Source organism: Neopelma chrysocephalum, unplaced genomic scaffold (assembly GCF_003984885.1).
Source record: "Neopelma chrysocephalum unplaced genomic scaffold, ASM398488v2 Primary Assembly neopelma1_347, whole genome shotgun sequence".
Classification (NCBI taxonomy): Eukaryota; Metazoa; Chordata; class Aves; order Passeriformes; family Pipridae; genus Neopelma; species Neopelma chrysocephalum.
In genome coordinates, this window is record NW_020898011.1 from 3774452 (window position 1) to 3795764 (window position 21313).

Genomic DNA, 21313 nt, shown 5'->3' on the forward strand with positions numbered 1-21313 from the left:
TGTTTATGGGCTGAGCTTTGCAATTTGTGTGTTACAGATCTGAGTGTTCATAACTTACAGTTCCTTGTGCAAGGCATGGTGTTGTGTGCTGTATTTTACTCTTCAGGTTCACTTTGTGCTTTTACTGAAGTGTCTTTTAAATTAGCCTTAATTATTTGACTTACAGGTAAGAACCTGCTTGGCCAGAGTTAATTAAAAGTTTCAAAACAATATGAATTAGTTTTGTGCTTTGTCCAGTTGGTTATCGACCACTGAGGGCTGTGGTTGGAATGCCCTGGCGTTGTTGCAGGATTAAACTTGCCTTTCAAGTGTGTTTTCTTAAATAAAATGTAGAGCTGAGCAGTAATTGTCTGAAAAGCAGCACTGAGATAGAATAGCAGTGTAAATTATGGGTTGGAGGACAGCTTTATTAAAATTCCCTCGGTGAGTAAAAGTACTGCTGGATACTGCCACACCGTAGCCTTCATTATCTTCAACTGTATCAGGGTGCTTTTTCTAGAAAGGAACTTGCTCATCTTATGCAAGCTCATTTTTTACATAAACTGAGCCCTGAATACGTGCTATGGTGGTTTTTAGATTAAAACCACACTGCTGCTTTCAAACTACATCTTTTGTTATGTTCTAACTTCACTTTTGAGATTCCAAAACTGGGAAGCTCTGTCTGATGTCTGAGCACCTTGAGCAGGCCCCTACTTTAATTGTTTCTGCCATTATTTCTTAGGAATGTAGTGCTTTCCAAAGTACTTCGTGGGAAGTACTGGCTCCACCCCTCAGCCTTTAAGAATAAACACGTTTCCCACTGGCTGTACTTCACTTCCCCTTATCTTTTAAACCTGTTTGCTTCCCATTCTCAGTGTTCATTTCTCCTGCTTTGCTGCAGTGAGGAGCACATTTAGTGTGGGGTCTGTGTATGTGGGTTGCTGCCTTGGTGTTTGCTCACGGGTGGTTTGCTGGGTTTTGTGCTGAGCAGAATGTGTGGGATGTCAGGGGTGGGAGTTGCTGTGGTGCTGAGAGCTCCTGTTAGTAAGAGCAGCTGCTTAGGGATGAATAAATGGGCCACTGGTTCCAGCAGCAAGGCTGATTTAAAAAGTGTTTGACCCTTCAACTGAGCTGCAGCAGCTTTTGGTGTACGTTTGGTACACTTATATAAACTTATATACACTTATATAAACTGAAGTGCTAGACCACTCTGAGTTAAAAAAACCAACAAACCCACAAACACTAAAACTTTTCCGAGTGAAGGTATTTTCCTCCCTCCTTCTCTCCATTCCTTCCTCCCTTCTTGCCTCCTTCCCTCCCTTCCTTGTTCCTTTTCCTCCCTGACTCCCCTCCCTCTTTCCTCCCTGCCTCTGAAACCAGCTTAACAAGTGGATGTGTGTATTTTACTATTGTGTTTGAAGTGCTCAGTCATGCCAGGATGGATGGAGAGACATCTCCCCTATCCTGAAGTTTCCATGTAAATGGAGAGGTTTGTTTGCCACTCATGTCATTGAATGACTGGCACTAAAACAAACCTTCAATGAGCTTTGGGTAGAGTTAATTAAATTCTGAAAGTTTCTTGTGTTAAGCATAAAAAAATGCATCTTCTGGTGTGCAAATCTTTTGCTAATTGGGATTTTACTTTCAGAATTCCTTGAGGTTGGCAAAAAGCAGCCTGCCCTCGATGTTCTCTATGATGTTATGAAAAGTAAGAAACACCGAACATGGCAGAAAATCCACGAGCCGATTATGCTGAAGTACCTGGAGCTCTGTGTGGATCTCCGCAAGAGTCACCTGGCAAAAGAAGGACTGTACCAGTACAAGAATATTTGCCAGCAGGTACAGTTTCTGATTTTTTGTTTTATTTATTTATAGCAAGCATAGTATCTGTCAACTGATACAATCTAAAAGTAACTGAATCGTCTTGAGTTAGAATTAATCTGCCTTTTAGATGCTCTTGGATTTGTAGCATTTATGTTTTAAATACTTGCTGCCTGTTGTGGGTGGAAACATCTTCCCATTTTTTTGCTTTTGGTGTAGGTTAACATCAAGTCTTTGGAGGATGTTGTTAGAGCCTATTTAAAGTTAGCTGAAGAAAAAACAGAAGCAGCTAAGGAGGAATCCCAGCAGATGGTACTGGACATAGAAGACTTGGATAACATTCAAACTCCAGAAAGGTGGGCAGTCTGTCTTTAAAATGTAGCAATTCACAGAAAGTATACTTATTTTCATTCACAAAGCTGAGGTGTAAATGTGGTGGATTTGAAATGGAATACTAGTGGTGGTCTAGAGGTTTTCAAAGTAGGGAGAAAGCAGGAATTTTGCATTGAACAAAATCCTAAATCGGAGTAAAGAAAACTAAAGAAAGTAAGTAGTAAAGAATAAAAAATTTGTGGGAATGGTTCTGCGAGTTGGGTCACTGCTTTCTAGTGTCTGCTCTGATTTGCATCTGTAGTGGTATTGGAAAGTTTATTATGGAAAACTTCTCATTACCATTTGATGTATAAATGCTGTTAATGATGTGAGACCAATGTAATTCCTGTATCTGATAACCTCCAGTTTTTCTGACCACACTGTGCATGTACAAACCAAAGCAAATGTTATTTTATCATTGCTTGGGTAACTGATGAAATAATAGAAGAAAGGGCATAAAAAGTACATTCAGAGTTAGAATTAATTGGATGGATAATGATAACAGAGAGGAATGGAAAAAAGGATCAGTAAAATACATCTGCTTTAGGTTGTGTGTGTAGACCTTCCCTGGCAAGTAGTACCAGGTTAGGGTGAAACGAGTCTCCAGCTCTGAGAAGTCATTGTGTAGTCAGAGTGTTTTGTGGGAGAACTTCCTATTCTGCTTCAGGCAAAGTGATGTTAGCTCCAAGAGCCTGTTGATGTAGGGAATGCTCACGTTAACTCAGAGGACAGAGATGTATGGGTGACATCTGTGGAAAAGGGGTAACAAGGCAGGGCTGAAGAAATGTTTTACAGCATTCCAGCTGAGTTTGGAAGAGGCCAGACATCTAATTTGGGGAAAAGTGAAGCTGTTGATCCCTACCAGAAGGGATGTTGGCAGCTGAATTGGAAGGGGACTAAGACATTGCCCAGTGAAAGACTGATGGCATGTACTGACAAAAGGAGACAGGAAGCAAGAATGAAGTTAGTGGGAATTCTTTCAATTAAAATCTTTGCACAGGAACTAAAAAAGTAAAAGTTTTATCTTCTGATGATAGAAAATGGGAAGAAATTATTGAAGTAGAGGTTATTTGTCCTGTGTAGGAATAGAGTTATAGTAGTCAAGTATTACTCATAAAGACCTGGAGTAGAAGGCTGTGGATTTACATGTTGACAGCAGAGCTCTCTGGGAGAAGTTGGTTGCAAAAAAAAAAAAAGGTTCCAGACCTGTCTTCAGTAGCTGTTCCAGGATGGCAGTGCCATTGATGTTTTTTCCAGAGCCTGAAATTGTTACAGAGGAATCCTGCTAATAGTTAAACAGCGAGGATGGAACTGGAAATGGTGTAGTAGAAAAGAGCTACAAGAGTTGAGAGTTTATGTTGGAAGCATAGTTCAAAAAGAATTTTAGAAATGAAGGCTTAGGGAAGATGGTTCTTTGTCAGTTTGTCACGGTGGGTGGACTGTTCAGCATAAAGGGACCATGTGAGACATAGCACTGAATTGGTCTCAGTGTCTCAGGAATCCTTTCACCAATCTTGTATTTCTCTGATGAAGGAATGAAGTTATGGCCACTAAATGCAAGATTATCACATCTTGCTTTTGACATCTATTTAAGCATCTATTTCATATCAAAATTTTTAAAGGATTTGATATTTTAAGTGTCCTGGTTTTTGATGTCTGTGGATTGTAAGGCACACGGTGCCTCTGTGTCACATGTCAACAAGAAGGGAACTCTGGCAGCGTTGCTGGTGGCTAAAAAGGAGCTATGAGCAAGTACCAAAGTGTCTGTATTGACAGTGATACCCGACTCTAGCAGAGCTCCAGTGCACAGCTCCCTGGTAGAAAAGGGAAGGTGAAAATCCTGGGGTTCATTTCCTTTGGCTTACTTGGGAAGGGTACAGAAGTCCCTGAAGTCTGTTACCTCTGGAGCTTGGATGTGTCAGTTATATATGCAGGGGCTAGATTTTGAAACTTAAAAGCAAGGACATTATCTACATCCTTTAAAGGAAAAGGGAGCCATTTGAGGGCCCAGTTTGAAAATAAGCAATAGACTGTTCAGCAGCAATTTTCTGTTCAGATTGGTCCAGAAAAATTGATGAGAATTGTAGGGAGTAACCCACTTTTGTTTTTTTGTTTTTCCTTACCCCCTGCCCTGACTATAGTGTTCTTTTGAGTGCTGTAAGTGGAGAAGACACTCAGGATCGTACTGACCGACTGCTTTTGACACCCTGGGTTAAATTTCTGTGGGAATCCTATAGACAGTGTTTGGATCTTCTTCGAAATAACTCTCGAGTGGAACGCCTGTACCATGACATTGCACAGCAAGGTAGGTCCAAAAGATGGAAACTTAAAGTATAATGATGTGGTGTCCCACCCTTAAGGGCAAGGGAGCATCCAAGATTCACAGATGCTCGTGGTTGAAAGGAACAACAAAAGTCAGAGGGTCCCCAAAAGCTTATGAAGTTTTATTAGTAAATTACACATTTGGCATGGAAATTGGTATGTTAGTCCCTGAGCTCCCAGGGTAAGCACACAGCTGTGCACTTCAGATAAAGGGATAGGGTGAAAGAGAAGAGAGAGACAGATGAGTTAAAAAGGGGAGAGAGAGGAATAAAGGGATAAACAGAGAGATCAGCGGTCCTGGCTCCAATGTCAACCCAGCTGATGGGTTGTCCAGGGTTCTGGGGTGCATGTGGAAGGGAACCTTTTTACAGATAAGTTTTCCCCACCCTGGAGATCAGTTTCTCACTTTCTGTGCAAATCAGTTATTGTGCACAGTCCATTCTTCTGGACCTTTCTGCAAATGGGTCGGAGGGCCTCGGGAGTCTTGGGTGGTCTTGGTGCCCCCCTACAGTCCATCCCTGCTTCTCAGCCTCATTCCTGTGCCTGCACTCTACTGTGTTGTGCTTATCTCCAGGAACCAGAACAGGGACCTTTGTCCTAGAAAAGTGCTGCCCTACCCCTGTATGGCCCCTTCTCCAGCCATATTCTGTTCTTTCTCACAGTGTGTTACTACCAACACTCCTCGGTTGTTTTTGCCAACAATCCTGGGTTACCTCCACAGCTATCCAGCTGTCCAGGTTTGAGACATGCATTAACTCAGTTATCTTCTAGGCTTCTACATCACCCCATGGCTCAAACACCAGTATGGACTTGGGGATCCATTGAAAAGGGAAGAGAAGAGAAGAGAGAGAGGGAAAGGGAGAGGGTTTGTCTGGACAAATTACTCCTTTGTGTCTCAAGTTGTTTAACAGCTCAGACTGATGACAAAAGTCCTTTTTCCCATTCGGAACATCTCTGTCTTGTCTCTTTAAATGCAGCCAGGCTGAATAACAAAGATCTCTTTAGTCCATCTGGTCCAGTTTGGCCTTGGCATTCCTCAGGTGGAATCTCTCCTGCTTCATGAAGTACTTGCTGCACTGCTATTGCTATTCCTCCACCTTTTTTTGGGGGATTGGGATTAGAGTATTACATAATTTCATGTCTGGAGGGAGTGGAACTACCTGTAAAAGTTTGGCAAGCACAGCATGTGCAATCATGGGTGAATGTTTATAGCCCTGTGTGGGTCTGCTGAAGGTGTATTGCCCTCCCTTTACAGGTAATAGCTAGTTGAGCCTTGTCATATTCCCAGCATGGAATCATAGAACCCACTTCTTTTACATCTAGAGTTACCATCCACGAGTGGGACACTCTGAGTTTTAGTTACCAGTTCTGCAAAATTTAGCTGCTTGTAGGGTTTGCAGTACTGGGTACCACAACCCTTAGTGGGGCCAAATCAATTAGAACTTCAGAAATTCCATCTCACACCACAGCCAAAACCCAGCACTGTGACACACCAGCAATCCTTGAATCAGGGAGTGCAGGTGTCGCGTGGAATGAGGGCACTGCCAAGAGAAGAAGCCACAGACTTTTCCTCAGGAGGTACTCTAACTGATAATTTAGGGGAGAAAATAAGGGAACGTGGCAAAAGTTCAAAAGGGTGTCATACAATCCAGGCAAAACATTGCACCAGAGTACTGACCCAGCACATACTTACTAATCCACAACACTTAGTCAAAATCCAATCCCTCCAGCTTTGAGCTGCCCAAAACATCAAGAAAGGAGCAAAGAAAGAGAAGAAGAGGGAGCAAGAAGAGAGAAGTGTTCTCACTGTCCCTGCCAATCTGAGGCTGGGTTAGGGGCTCCAGGAGGTGTGGTGTGTTGAAGTTTTCCTGCCTGCTTTTAACTGGCAGCTGCTCCAAGGCTTTCTCCTGTGGGCTCCAGTGGCTGCCATGAGGGATAGGTACCTCCCTGAGGTTCGACCCATCCCTTTCCCCCTACACACACACACACCCCCCTGAGGTGATTCTGACCCAACAGTTACTGATCCAGTATCTCATACCGTACCTATTAGAAATTTTATTAATTGCTGGTGAGAACCAACTGGAATCTGAATGTCTGGGCCATTATTACGTGTGTATTATAGGATTCCACTTGCTGGATTTCAGTCTCCACTGGATTGTGGCCTGGTAATGCTCTGGCAAATCAGCCACCTGGATTGGATCAGATGAGATCATTTTTTGTGTGTGATTTCCCACTCCACACCGAGGTCCAGTGGATTCAAATGGGGTTGAAGGAGATAAAGAGTCATCTTTCCCTGGTTCTCCGTTGTCAGATCACACCAAATGTTTTTATCCTGTGCACAGCTGCTATACTTATTCTGGAACTTTGATATCTTGGTGACTGTATATGGCACCATTTTAGTAGCAGTTTGCTAACACTGACCATCGTCTGTGGTTTCAGTTTTAATTAAGGGTCAGAAATGTTACTTCCTCATCATCAGATGACTCTTTATCAGAATAATAGATCCATTCACTGTCTTCCAACTCCTTCATTGGATACAGAAAGTCAGAGTTAGGAGACTGTGGTTCTGCAAATGTTTGTATGTATCACTTAGGACTTGGTATTTCTGAAAAAAGTCTGTTACATTTGCAACTCTGGATCCAAATTGTCCAAGTACCTCAGGAAAGATGACTGTCAGGTGAGTTCTAGGTGCTTCGGTGTATTTAAGCCTTTGTGCTACAGTGTCAAGGCTTCCTTTTGTGTCTGTTTTTAGTAGAGACATTCTAGAATTTCCAGACTGACAGTGGCAGAGCAAAACTGATTTTTGAGAGGAACTATGGGATCAAAGACAATTTTTTTTTCTGTGTCATTTCCAGTCATTTGAAAGCTTTATTTAACTTTACCGTATTTAGATGACTTGAGAATTTTACATTTTACAAAGCCAAAACTTGAATTCATGCCGTACACAGGAGTTCATTTCCTCTTAGTTCAAAATAAAAGCTAGAATCAGTGCATAAATTACAACATTTTTAAAGAGACTCTTAAGTGTTCTCTATGCTCATTAGGCTTAATTGTGTAGAAACATCTTCGTTTTTTGAGGTCAAGATGGAAGTGCTCTGCAATGTCACTTATTCATTATGTGTGACAGATTATATCATGTTTGACATATCTTTTGACTGCAAATGAAGGTTCTTTAAATGTACTGATTTACATATTTGAATCCCGTTTAGAACTACCGTGAAGTCACCATTAGTGCACGTTCTTAGTTTGTGTTGTTCGTTCCTGCAGCTTTCAAGTTCTGCCTGCAGTACACGCGCAAGGCCGAGTTCCGCAAGCTCTGCGACAACCTGCGCATGCACCTGGGGCAGATCCAGCGCCACCACAACCAAAGCACAGCCATCAACCTCAACAACCCCGACAGCCAGTCCATGCACCTGGAGACCAGGCTTGTGCAGCTCGACAGTGCCATCAGCATGGAGCTGTGGCAGGTATGCACGGGACTCTCCAGCCTTGCCACAACCTGCTCCATGCACTTCACGTTCCATGGTGCATGTAGCAAGGATGATAGCTAAGGAATGAAGTTTTAATGTCTAGAACATGGTGCTACTTGCATGTTGAATGCTTCGTTTGATGGTCCTGCGTTTCAAACCAAGCTTTGCTGGGAGCAGTAAATGGTAGAGTAGCTGAAGTCACTTGGAGTTGTGACAGCGAGGAGCCTGGAGAAGAGGAGGCTCAGGGGAGACCTCATCACTCTCCAACTTCCTGCCAGGGGGGTGTAGCCAGGTGGGAGTTGGGCTCTTCTCCCAGGCAGCTATCAGTAAGACAAGAGGGCTCGGTCTTAAGCTGTGCCAGGGGAGGTTTAGGTTGGATATTAGAAAGAATTTCTTTCCAGAGAGGGTGCTCAGCCATTGGAATGGGCTGCCCAGGGAAGTGGTGGATTCTTCGTCCCTGGAGGTTTTTAAGATGAGACTGGATGTGGCATCAGTGCCATGGGCTGGGAACCACAGCGGGGTTGGATCAAGGGTTGGACTCAATAATCTTGGAGGTCTTTTCCAACCCAGCTGATTCTATGATTCTGTGATAACACCTTCACCTCTGCCAACATTTCTAACGTCAAATTCCTTAAAAAGCCAAGAAATTCCTTTAAAAGCCAAGGTTGTAGTTTTTTGGGTTTGTGAATTTGGAGAACGTTCTCTGTTGTGCTGTTTCCATTTTAGAGGTTTAGGTAATTACATCTAAGGCATTTCCAAGTTTTCCTTTGTTTTAGGGAAACTATACCCTTTCTTGATCAGAAAAACTATTTTTATGAAAATTGCTAAAGCCAATAAATAGTACAATTGATATAACAGTAAAATAGTAGAACTTTTGTTATTTCATTTTTGGGTTTTTTTCTCCCTTCGGTTTGTAGCTTGAAAATCTGAAAGAAACAAGTTTTTGAAAAATTACACAAACTAATCATCAAATTCTAAGCATATTGTTAATGGAGTTGCAGTATGTCCAAATGATTTCTTTATTAGGAAAGAAGTATTTAATTTCAGGTAGCTGACAAAACTGAAGTCTTATAACCTTTAATGAATTCATATTTTTCTTTTTTTGGGGTGTTGCAAAAAACTTCCTAAAAGTGTATTTGTTTTTTTTTCTCTTTAGGAAGCTTTCAAAGCAGTGGAAGATATTCATGGACTATTTGCACTGTCTAAGAAACCACCCAAGCCACAACTGATGGCAAATTACTATCACAAAGTTTCAACTGTCTTCTGGAAATCTGGAAATGCTCTTTTTCATGCATCCACCCTTCACCGACTTTATCACTTATCAAGAGAAATGCGAAAGAATCTCACACAAGAGGAGATGCAGAGGTGGGGAAGGATAGATAATGTGATCTTAGATTCTAATTTTAACCCCCTAGGTTCAAAAATAAACTAAATTGTACCCCAAAAGAAGCAGATGACAGGCATGACCTATGAGCAGCTCTGCCTAAACTGGCCACTACTAATTACCTCAAAAGAAATCTAGAGCAAGAAGGATGTTTTACAAAGCTACAGTGTAAGTATTGTGACCACCAGGATCACCTTAGTTAAGCTTCCTTCTCTTACTGCCTTGGAAGCTAAGCAGGTCAATGAGTATCTGGGTTTTTTGTTTCCTTTTTCTCTTCTGAGTGGTGGGATTTATTTCACAAGATTTCACGGTAGCTAGTGTAAACTTCTGAATGTATAAAAATCTGCATAGCCAAAGGACCTTTAATTTTTTGGTAATAGGGATGAACTGGCAAGGCTTTTGAGGTGTGCAGAATCATTGACTGCTTTAACCTCTGAAGTTCATCTACAGGCCTTTATAGAATCAAAACCTGGTTGTAATAATACTTCATGGAAATTTTTACATTCCTGTTCGCTTGGGTACTAAGATCAGAATTTAAGTATTTAATGCCACTTGTTCTGTTACATCAAAAAGTACATCTGTCTTACACTGTAAATTTTAAAAATAAATTCATTCAAAATGACTGGGATGGATTTACATCTAAAAGTTTTTAAAGGTGCTGCTTTCTGCTGTTTTCATTACTTTGTAGTGTTTTGGTATTTACAGAGGCAGCTTAAATTTCTTTGTAATTTCTTTGTATGTATACATATGTACATACATATATAAGTTACAAAACTCTTGCCTCTTGTTCCTGAGGAACACTGCATTCTGTCCTCTCATGGTGCAGGTGGCATCTTGGTTATTGCTGGTACTTTTACACCGTTTTGCATCATAAATGCTACTCATTCCTCTCTTGAATTGACACATACATGGAATTATTAAGTGTTCTCTTGCAGTTCATCTCTTGTGCTTCTGCTTTGTCAACAGGATGTCTACTCGAGTCCTTTTGGCCACTCTGTCAATCCCTATAACTCCTGAGAGGACGGATATCGCTCGCCTCCTGGACATGGATGGCATCATCGTGGAGAAGCAGCGGCGCCTGGCAACCCTGCTGGGGCTGCAGGCCCCACCCACCCGTGCCAGTCTCATCAATGATATGGTAGGTGCTGGTGGCCAGGGGAGCAGCTTTATAACACTGAGTCCTGTTTTCCTTCTGGAGCACTGTTCCTGGTTGGGGGACAGCAGTTTGGTTCGTTGTGTGAGTTACGGTGCAGCGTTAAACTTGCAGGTTCACAAGGACTGCTTGGAAATGGCAGTGACAGTGAATTCTTGTGTGCACTCAAGAGTCAGATTCCATATTGTCCTTTGTGTCACCCAAGAAACAAATGTTGAAATTCTGAGGGGTCTGAAATGGGTTGTGAACTAGAACTTTGGGGTTTTTTCCCTACTCTAAGGTGTGTAATTAACTGAACCAAGTGTTTCTTTCTCTGTTTTAAATGTATTTTGGATGAGCCCAGGTCATATATCAGATGGCAGACCATGCAAATCTAAGTGATTATGAAAACTTCCTTGTGTGTAATTTGAAGGGAGGCTGGATTGATCTATCCTCAGACCTCCCCAGATACTCATAAACAAATCAGACATCAACATAGGTATTTTCAGAGAATGGTTGCATTTTTTGCAGTCCTTCACATGCATGTCTAAAACATACATTCAAAGCTCATTTTGCAATGTAAGTTAATTCTTCTTCTGTACCTCTCCAGTTTGCCTCAAAACCACAACTTAAGGCTTCAGAAATTTAATCATGAATAGAGATGTGTGATTTTAGTTTGGGCTAGGATTTTAGGTTGTGGGCCTACAAGTGTGTTAGGCCTTGTGTCTTGGAAATGGCTGAGTTGAGGATGGTGCTCTAGTTTGTTTACCTTGTTTATATGTTTTATGTCTCCTTTTCCATTTTTAAATACATTTAAGTGATGTAGTGCAGAGTTACTATCACTGCAGTTAAGAATGTTGTAATGAGAAGTAATCTGTATTAAAATGTACATGTGGTGCCTGTTTAACTTCCTGAATATGAAAGTCTTAAAGCATAACTGTTGGTTAATATTGCATTTATTTTGAGATCTGTGGATTTTTTTTGTTGACTGTAGGTCAGGTTCAACGTAGTGCAATATGTTGTGCCAGAAGTGAAAGAACTTTACAATTGGCTTGAAGTAGACTTTCACCCGCTCAAGTTAAGTGCCCGTGTCAGCAAGGTAGGTTTTGCAGCTCTGTGTGGTAACTGGTCTTGACTAATAGTCTGTTATTTGAATATTGATTTGTGGTAAATATCAACTAGCATCTTCTGTTGCCAGATTTTTCAAAAGTAGGCTTGATTTGATCGGGTTCCATTATGATGACGTGCTGGTGACATCTGATATACGAGTTGCACCACGTTATTGAAACAGAATAAAAATTCACTCAGGTCTCTAGGGTGCTCTTCAGAGGGGTCCCATAAAGATGCAGAGTTTTGGGAATGTATCAGAAGGTTTTTTTGGTGGAGGTGATAGTTAATTTTGTTTAAATATGGAAAGTGAGAAAGCTGTGTGCACGCACGTGCAGGCGAGTGGGTTGTGTGCGAAGTGGAAAGATATACCAATGACTTCTCACTGTTAAAATGCAGAGGCTTGGGAGGTAGAATAACGTGAGAGCTTTTGATTAGGTTAGTGCAAATTTTGCGATTGATGAAGCACATCATGTTCTTTTTCTTCAATAGTGGGAACAAAGATAATTGAGGTGCTGAAAAGAACTTGAAGGTAAATTAGCAGTGTGGTAAACGTTGCCAGTACTGTCAGTCGCCTTCATACAAAACCTGTTAGTTATCCATTATAAATAAGTGTTGTATCAGAAGATGCACTTCAGTAAAACACTGCACTCTCTGGACAGAAGTGCTGTTGTTTCATGGGCTGTAAACCAGAAATATTTATGAGCCATGCTTTGTACTTTAATGGTGAAGTTTGTACGGGTCGATGCAGATGGAGTAACTTTTCAGACTTTTGATAGGTTCTCAACTGGGTGAAAGACCAAGCTGAAAAGGAACCTGAACTGCAGCTGTATGTTCCTCACCTGCAAAACAATACCATTCTTCGCCTTCTGCAGCAGGTATGAGTAAAGAAAATGTGTGTTCCCAAGTGTACATAAGTTAGTAAATGCTTTGGAAGGAGAGAAAGTTGGAAACTTTCATGCTGAAGTGATTTTTTTTGCCATCAAATAGAAGACCATTATGATTTTGAGATTTTTTTTCCCCCAGTATATAACCTGTATCTTTGGTTTGTACATTGTTTAGGTACAGCCAGAGTAGCTGTACTTGATGGTGGGGTACAGTGGTGTAATCCCTTGCCTATTTTTTCTTCATTACTTACCAAGTTTCTTAAAACTTCGCTTTGGAGGAAGGTCTGGGGGGGGTATTTTGCTTTGGTTTTTGGTTTATTTTGATTTTTTTTGTACCTAAGTGTTTTATAGGATGCACATTTCATTGACCTGCTTTCGTTACAAGTGAGAGCAGTGTTATTTCTGGTGTGCTAAAGAAATAGTTGAAGGCTAATTAGCAGCATAACTGTGTGTAGTTACTGCTGCCAGTCTCCTTCATACAAAGCAGCCATGCAGGAATGGCATTTAGTCTTGGGTTAAGTTTGAATACAGTACAGAAATAAAATCCTGAAAGAGCATTTGCAGTTGTATTATTATGTATACATTCATTTGTCAGCAGTTTGGTAAGTTAACTCTGAGGCCTGTACAACAACTTATGTTTCTGATTTCTTTTTGCTGAGGAAAAATGCCTGATGGTTCTGTTCACACTCAGGTGGCCCAGATTTATCAAAGCATCGAGTTTGCTCGCCTGTGTACCCTGGTTCCTTTCGTCGATGCTTTCACGCTGGAGCGTTGCATCGTGGATGCTGCCAGGCACTGTGACTTACAAGTAGGTGCTGTAAAAAGACTCATGAGAAGTTATGAATGGGTTCATGTGAATTACAGGGGATGCAAATGAACTGGCTGACGTGTAACCCAAGGAAAAGAATTGATTCTGATAGATGGAGATAAGCTAGAGTAAAAGATGCATGTGACAATACATTAAGAACTGAAGATTATTTGCACTCTGGTGTGTATTTTTTATTTAGGTCAACAGCCATTAATATAAGTCCAGTAGAAGTAGAAGCTGAAAATAAAATTTGTGGAAATTTGCCCTGTGAGCCCCAGTCATTTAGTCCAGGGATGTGAATTGCTGCCTGTGCTGCATTAGTTGTCCAAGACTGAAGAGCCAGCAGTTGCTGATGTTGGTTTGTGTCTCACCAAGGGACTGAAGTGAAACACCAGTGTCTGAGATGTGCACTGATGTCTGAAGATTGCATTGTTGGTAAAGTGTCTGTGTTGAGAGAACAGCAATGAGGTGCAGGTGGTTTTTAGTTGAGGTTGCTTAGTAATTACCCATTTAGGTTTTTAGATGAAGCTGAGTTGATTCACTTAGGTTAACACACAACTTGAGTTTATATTTCAGATGTGTTGCAGTTGCCTGGACTAAAGTTAGGATTCTTGTTTTGTGTATTGCTGATGTGGAGGAAGAGGCAAGAGTGGTTTGTCTTGAAGTGCTCATTTCATAGAATCACTGGAAGTTCAGCCTATTCCAGTGATTTTTTTTTTTTGATTGTTTGGTTGGTTGGGGTTTTTTCTTGTATAAACCACAGAAATAAAACAAACTTCTATTCACGGTGCTATATTTCTCCTACTAATTTGTCATTTCTCATAGAATGGTGTAGCTAATTTTTTTTAGAGTAATTTCTGCTTATAGCTTCTGTTTACTCATATTGGTCATAAGCAGAGCAACAGAGAAATTCTTCAATAATTAATACAATCATTTCCTTCCTTTTTTTTTTGCGAAGGTTCGCCTCGATCACACCACCCGGACACTGAGTTTTGGTTCAGATTTGAATTACTGTACTAGAGAAGATGCCCCACTAGGCCCCCAGCTCCAAAGCATGCCTTCTGAGCAGATTAGAAACCAGTTGACTGCTATGTCCTCAGCTCTGGCTAAGGCTCTTGCAGTCATTAAGCCTCCTCACTTAATGGTAAGTTGTTTGAAGTGTTATGAAAATGTTGACAAAATCTGACATTTTCCCTGTGTGCACTGTGTGATGTTCATCTGCTGCCTTTTATCCAGCCTTTTGTTAAATTTTTGCTTGTCTGATCAACTGTTCCTTCCAGTAATCTGTTCTCAGTGCAGTGGTAAACAGTGTTGTTCTGCTGTCCCATCCCTTCAGAACAAACAGTTGATCCTTGAGGTGTTCATACATACACATGTATTGTAGCATTCATGAATTTATTAGTGATAAAGTATCCTTCTGCATCTGCTACCTGCTCACCTGTTCTAGCAGAGCTCTAACAGCTTTTCTGGTTGAGCAAGGCAAGCTTGTCTTGAAGTTGTGAGATCATACTTGGAGGAATTCCTTGGTTTATCTTTCCTTGGCACGGGAATAGCAGTGAGCTCTCTAAAGGATTAAGTTAATGTGACATTGCGAGGATTTGAGTAGGTGCTTTTGTACATTTGTTTTATTTTCAGAAGTGTTCTGCTCTGTTTTTCAGAGCATTTTGGTAATGATCTCTGCTCTAATTTGACAGTAATGATGGGCTGCATTTGCCTGTTTGTGGATTAAGTAGAAACATAAGCTAATAACACTTTATGCCAAAGCTTAAATTTTAATGAATGTGTTTTTTCAGATTAGATGTTCATTTTACTTTCATTTTTTTCAGCCTAGTGGTAATCAGTTATTTGTGCTCGTAGCAAAGTCATTCTTAAAAAAACTCACCTAGTTAGTGTTTGGTTATAATTAAAATCATGAGCTGCCAGTCTTGCATATATCAGGCTTAGGATATACCAAATAATAACTTTCCCATAGGTGAGCCTATAGAGCTAGGATTTGTTTAAAATTTTGCATGCATATTTGAAAATCCAAGAGCCTGCTTCCTTTGTTCCTCCTGGAGAAACTGCTGTTTTGAAGAACCTGGAATGTAACTTTAAAAGTGGAGTCTAAAAACATGAACAAAAGATCCCCCAGCACAAGAACTGCCCTGTCCTTGTCACTCCCTGTTCTCCTCCCTGGGGCTCTTGGCTTCAAGGTTGGACTCACATTTCAGGTTCTCCAGAGCCCTGTAGCAGCAAGGTGTAAATCAGCCTCGGATTTCCAGCATGCTTTGGTCGTGGCAAGTTAAACCTTCACTTCTCTTACAAGAGCAGTGGTAATTTTTTCTTTTGCTTTGTGTTTATGAAGGATTTCATAGCAAACATATCAAATATTTTTTTACGTATGGGAAAAAAAGGCTGATTGCAAGATGTCCACGTTAGATTCTTTATACAGGTTGAAATACTTCTTAAAATATAAACACACAAAGTAGAACTGTATCATGACACCTAATGCTGACTTACCTGTTTAGTTTGAACATGTATTACCTGTTTTGTAGTGTTTAAGATAAAAAATACTTCCATGTAGGTTTTCTCCTAAAAAAATATAACTAGTGCTTGGTATTAGTCAGGTGGTCATTTTGAAAGAAAAAAAACATGCTTTTATCTGTACGTTCATGGATAGAGATGACAATCTCACACTTGATATGTTGGTACAGGAAGCTGAATAACATAAATGACATAAGTGCTGGTCATTATGCCTGTAAAATTGGGGAACAGTATCAAGGTTAATATCAATCTGTTCAGTTAGAGAAGCTACAGAACAAGTTGATATCCTTTTTTCCTTCATCATTCAGATCAAAACTTTTCAGTGTTTTCAAGTGCTTAAGAACTTTTAATTTGTCACGTTTGTTATAATTCACAAAATCGTTAAATCCATCTAAAGCTTTCCACTTTCCCGTTTCTGGCACCTGCGTTTATCTTTAAATGTTTGCAGATCTGCCACAAAGCACGGATGTTTGAGTGTTTTTGTTGAATGCCCTAGAAGTGACAGATTACTAAAAATACCTCTGAAGGAGCTCACGTTTCACGACTGCACTTCACGATCAGCATGACTGGGGGAGTGTAGGGAGCTGATTGGGCTGCAGTGTTTTGCTGCTTGATGGAGCTGGCACAATTACACCTCCTCATGTGTACAGCATGAATCTCCACAAGGAACTGTGTGGGTACTCTGGAGAATGCTGGGGGGCTGAGAAGGCTGCTGAAAGAATAGTCTACATGCTAATATCTAGAAGCCTTTTTATAAGGTCATTACAATGGGTTTATATACGATGTTTATACCTAAATTGTTGACTCATTTTTTATCATCTCACAGACAGTGCTTCGTGTCAATTAGGATATTTTCCTCTTATATTAGTGTGTCTGGAAAATAACAAAACTCTAAAAACAAAGGAGCTTTGGTGAAATACAGTCCATGTGGTGGTATGCTTGCAGACACATGCAGAGTCAATCAGGATTGACCCCCATGCCCCTTTCAGTTGGGAATTTCACTATCAGTAACATCTGGGTGTGCAATATTTTTGGGTGGAAAATGTGAATCTGTTACACCTGAGCCATGTTGCAGAATATTGTCTCTTACAACAGGGTTCCAGTCAGTTGATACTACCTTGGATGCCACTTGGATGAGGGATTAGATTTGCCATCACACTTGTGTTTCCGTGCAGTTGGCAAGTTCAGAGAATACAATGAACTTTGAGTTTTCTTTGAGAAGCATTTGCTTTCTTTTCTGCCTTTTTAAAGAGGTGCAGCATACATCATTGTCTTCTTCTTAATTTAAATTCAGCAAGAGAAGGAAGAACAACATCAGCTGGCAGTCACAGCCTTCTTGAAAAACTCGAGGAAGGAGCATCAGCGCATTCTGGCGCGTCGTCAGACCATAGAGGAGAGAAAAGAGCGCCTGGAGAGCCTGAACATCCAGCGGGAGAAGGAAGAGCTGGAACAACGGGAGGCAGAGCTGCAGAAAGTCCGGAAAGCTGAGGAGGAGAGGCTGCGCCAGGAGGCCAAGGAGAGGGAGAAGGAGCGGATCCTGCAGGAGCATGAGCAGATCAAAAAGAAAACCGTCCGGGAGCGCCTGGAGCAGATCAAGAAAACTGAACTGGGAGCCAAAGCCTTTAAAGATATTGATATTGAGGTAAGTGACTTCTTGTTGCACTAAGTTATTTTCTTACCCTTTTGGTGTTACATTGCTGGGCTGCCTGAATTTCATGGAGTTTACTGGGTTTGTACTGTAACAGGTCTTAAAAACAGTCTCTCTTAAAAGTGAGACAGTGTAAGTAAACCTGAATTCTGAGTTTGGATGACACCTTTTTTACCTGTGGGAATAAAATCCAGCTTGGTTGGTTGGTTTAGGTTTTGTTGTCCCTTTTTATTTGTTTGTTTGGGGGAGGTTCATTTTGGGTGTTTTGTTCTGTTTCCCTCTCCCCTGTTGCTTAAATGGTATCTGAAATACAAAATAGACCTCCAGATCCAATTTTGTAGTATCTGGACTGTGTCTCAATTAAAAATCAACATTAAATGCTTTATAGAGCTTCTTAAAAATAAAATACAAGTTGCCCAGAAGAGAGGAAAAGAAACAGAATGTTCCTGAAGCAAATTATTTTAAAAGTTAAAGGGGAAAACTGCAGAGAAGCTTAAATAAATAAGTAATCAAACAAATCACATTTGCAACAGAAAAAATGTTTGCTTTATTTTGTATTGATAACTTTACTTGATTGTAGGATCTTGAAGAATTGGATCCTGACTTCATTATGGCTAAACAAGTTGAACAGCTGGAAAAAGAAAAGAAGGAACTTCAGGAACGTCTGAAGAATCAGGAGAAAAAGGTACAAAGTAGGAAGGGTACAAACCCATGTCCATACAGTAGGTTAGTGAATGTGAACTCCTGTGTTGACATATATATGTGCATACATACACACACACACATATATATATATATATATACACACACACACACATATATATATATATATATAAAAATACTGATGTTGGAAATATTATTGTTTGAAAGTAAAAAAGGATAAATGTATTATAAACCCTCTGAGCCTCCAGTTTCAGTACAGAAGTCTGTTCTAATTAATGGAGTTGATTTAAAACAGGACCCTTAAGCCGTATGTGAACCAAGTCTTAGGTGGGAAGACTTTTACAGCTTCTGTAAAAGAATTGTAAGCCAGGACTTCCTCTTGGAGTTCTCTGAAGCTGTCAAAACAAACATGAGTTAGGGTGATCTGATTGGTGTAACTAATTTGGATTTCCAAAAAGCTTTTCGCAGAGTTCTTCACCAAAAAAACATTTATCAGCTGTGGTACAAAAGGAAATACCCTTGAAGAGGTTCTGTTTCAGTAGATATAAAACTTTATGTAGGGAAAGCAGGAAAAGAAAAATCCCCCAGTCATTAGCTTGGAATGTTAGATGATGGGCTCCAAACTTAACATTCTTAGCCAGCAATAAGAACTTGGTTCTTCTGCATTTGGAGCACTGTCTGCAACTCTGGTCTCTGTCTCTAAAAGGATGCAGTTCAACTGGAAATTAGACAGGAGGCCAACAAGAATTATCCATGGTGTGGATTGGCTTCTGTGTGAGAAATGTCCATGTAAAATGGTACCCCTCTGTCTGAAACATTTCTTGGGAGAGGATGTGGTGTCAGTCTGTAGGAGTGTACCTGTTGTAAGAGCTGATGGTGGGAGCAGTTGTTCTTGCACTGACTACAAGGGGTAGTGGAGTAGGAAGCATCAAAGGAAGCAGCAGGAGTCATGTTCAGAGCTGTTTGTAGTAGAGGGTGGATCTTCATGCTGTGAGCCACAGACACACAGGAGTCCTTTCCAAAGGACATTGTTGTATATGAAAAGCTTCGAGTTCAGAAGGACAGGAGGAGAAATCCACTGATGCTTAAAATATAAAAAAGCTTCCAACACAGGAAATGCTGGGAGCTGATGCTGAGAGAGTATTGTATATGTGCCTGTCTCTACTCCTGCATCCTTGCCTAGGGGAGCACTTAGTTGCTGGTGCTAGAGGCAGGTTTTTGGTTAAGTGGGCCTTTGATGTGGTCCAGCGTGGTTGTTATGTAGCCATAATATATCAGATATATTGGAAAAGCCTCTGGATAGTAGGGTTTTCTTTGAGGGATGCTGAAGATGGAGTCTTCCAGATTTGGGCTTTGTATTATGACATGCTAAAGGCGTGTTATCTTTATTTAGATTGACTATTTTGAAAGAGCAAAGCGCTTAGAAGAAATTCCTTTAATAAAGACTGCATATGAGGAACAAAGAGTGCATGATATGGAGCTGTGGGAGCAACAGGAAGAAGAAAGGGTAAGAATTTTTTGTTCAGATTTTTAGCAATGAATGAAAAATAGTGGGGTTTGCAGTGTCTTTTTTTTTTTCCCCAGCTCAACCCAAGAGAAGAAAGAATGAAGTGTTGACTTCGCAATTGGGTTGTGCTGGGAGAGCAATATCTTCTGTCTTGGCTGTGAAAGAGGAAAAGATAATTTCTCTTTCTAGTGGCTGAGGTAGATTGGATCCAAATGCATGGTAAAGTTATACTTTCTGTATTTTCTATTTTTAGATCACCACCCTGCAGCTGGAGCGTGAGAAAGCCCTTGAGCACAAGAGCAGACTCTCCAGGATGTTGGAGGATAGAGATTTATTTGAAGCCAGGCTCAAAGCATCCCGAAGAACAGTTTATGAGGTACATTAGATATGGCACTGTAACAAAGCATTCCCCTAAAGTCAGGAACTAACACTGTGACCAAGTGATTCTTCATGAAACTAGAAACAAATTAGTATCTAAAATAGCTCAGAACTGTGGAATTGTTTATTTTCTGTTTTGACTATTTAAAAAAAAAGGAAATTTCATGCACCCATTCCTAGACATTATCATTTACAGTTTTTGACAATTTCTGAAATAGCTTATATGGAAAATAAAAGATGGTAAATCATTCATTTCAATACAGCTATTTAATTGATCATTAGTGGTATAAAGACAGCCAGCTGTATCTGCACAAATACTTGGACTTACTGTGGTGATGGCACAGTAGTGACAATAACACCGAAGCTGAGAAACAGGTGGAAATTCTTCTCTATGTTTTTTAATTTGTGTGTTTGAATCTGGAAATTATTTTGACATTCAAGTAATTTTTTGTTTAAGCTATGTTTATTTTGTGATTGCAAAATTTAAAAACAAATGAGGCCACAAGGTCAGGGAAAGAGCTGTTCGTCTGTTTCTTGCTCTACATTTTAAAATTTCACATTTTCTGAGACTATTTATAGCTTTGAATATTTGACTGTGTTGCTGTAAGAATTGACTTTACCAGAAAAAAGCAGAAGAGCTATTTTGTTAAAATAAATTAGTAACTGCATATGATTCTGAGTAAAATATTTTAGATACAGGTAGAATATTATTTAGGCAATTCCTGTTCAGAAGAAGCCGATAAAGGACTGAAATTGTGTATGATGATTTGATTGTCTTCTAAGTTGGGGTATATTCTCTTAAAATGAAATGCAGAAGAGGTTGAAATGGCAAACAGGTAGTTGTTTTTCAGTGGAGCAGCGTTAAAATGTCGCAGCTGGTTTGTGTTTCTCTGGAGCTTTATTTAGCTCTCCAGCTGCTGTCCTGTTGCTTTCTTAGCCAGGGCAGTGCTGGTGTTCTCAGGTGTGGTGTTGGTGTTTCAGGATAAGCTCAAGCAGTTCCAGGAGCGGTTGGCAGAAGAGAGGCGGAACCGCCTGGAGGAGCGCAAGAAACAGCGCAAAGAGGAGAGACGGATCACTTACTACAGGGAGAAGGAGGAGGAGGAGCAAAGGTTACGAGAAGAGCAGCTGCTTAAAGGTGTGACTGAGAACATTATTATTTCATCCTTTGCACCCTTGACCATCTGTGTAACACAGCTAGTGTCTGCTGTCCCTGTTTCACAGTTTGGAGGAAATCTTTTCAGCTTCCAGTCAGTGGAGCAGACTGTTCATTGCTGTTAGATACTGAGCCTTTACGTGTTACCTCACCTCCTGA

The 21313-nt window shown here is 40.5% G+C and overlaps 1 protein-coding gene and 1 non-coding gene across 2 annotated transcripts in view; both read left to right on the forward strand.

The window, feature by feature from the left end:
* Nucleotides 1-1610: 1610 nt before the first annotated feature.
* Nucleotides 1611-21313, forward strand: part of EIF3A (eukaryotic translation initiation factor 3 subunit A) — a 31679-nt gene continuing 11976 nt past the window's right edge. The window contains 15 exon segments of the mRNA XM_027705654.1: nt 1611-1818; nt 2020-2156; nt 4314-4477; nt 7762-7961; nt 9121-9329; nt 10315-10486; nt 11475-11579; nt 12367-12465; nt 13166-13282; nt 14241-14426; nt 17100-17447; nt 18034-18138; nt 19510-19623; nt 19877-19999; nt 20983-21136. Coding sequence (XP_027561455.1) covers nt 1681-1818; nt 2020-2156; nt 4314-4477; nt 7762-7961; nt 9121-9329; nt 10315-10486; nt 11475-11579; nt 12367-12465; nt 13166-13282; nt 14241-14426; nt 17100-17447; nt 18034-18138; nt 19510-19623; nt 19877-19999; nt 20983-21136 — 2371 coding nt within the window. The 5' untranslated portion in view covers nt 1611-1680.
* Nucleotides 12827-12958, forward strand: LOC113978649. The gene has a single exon (XR_003537631.1). It is a non-coding gene; the product is annotated as a small nucleolar RNA SNORA19 (small nucleolar RNA).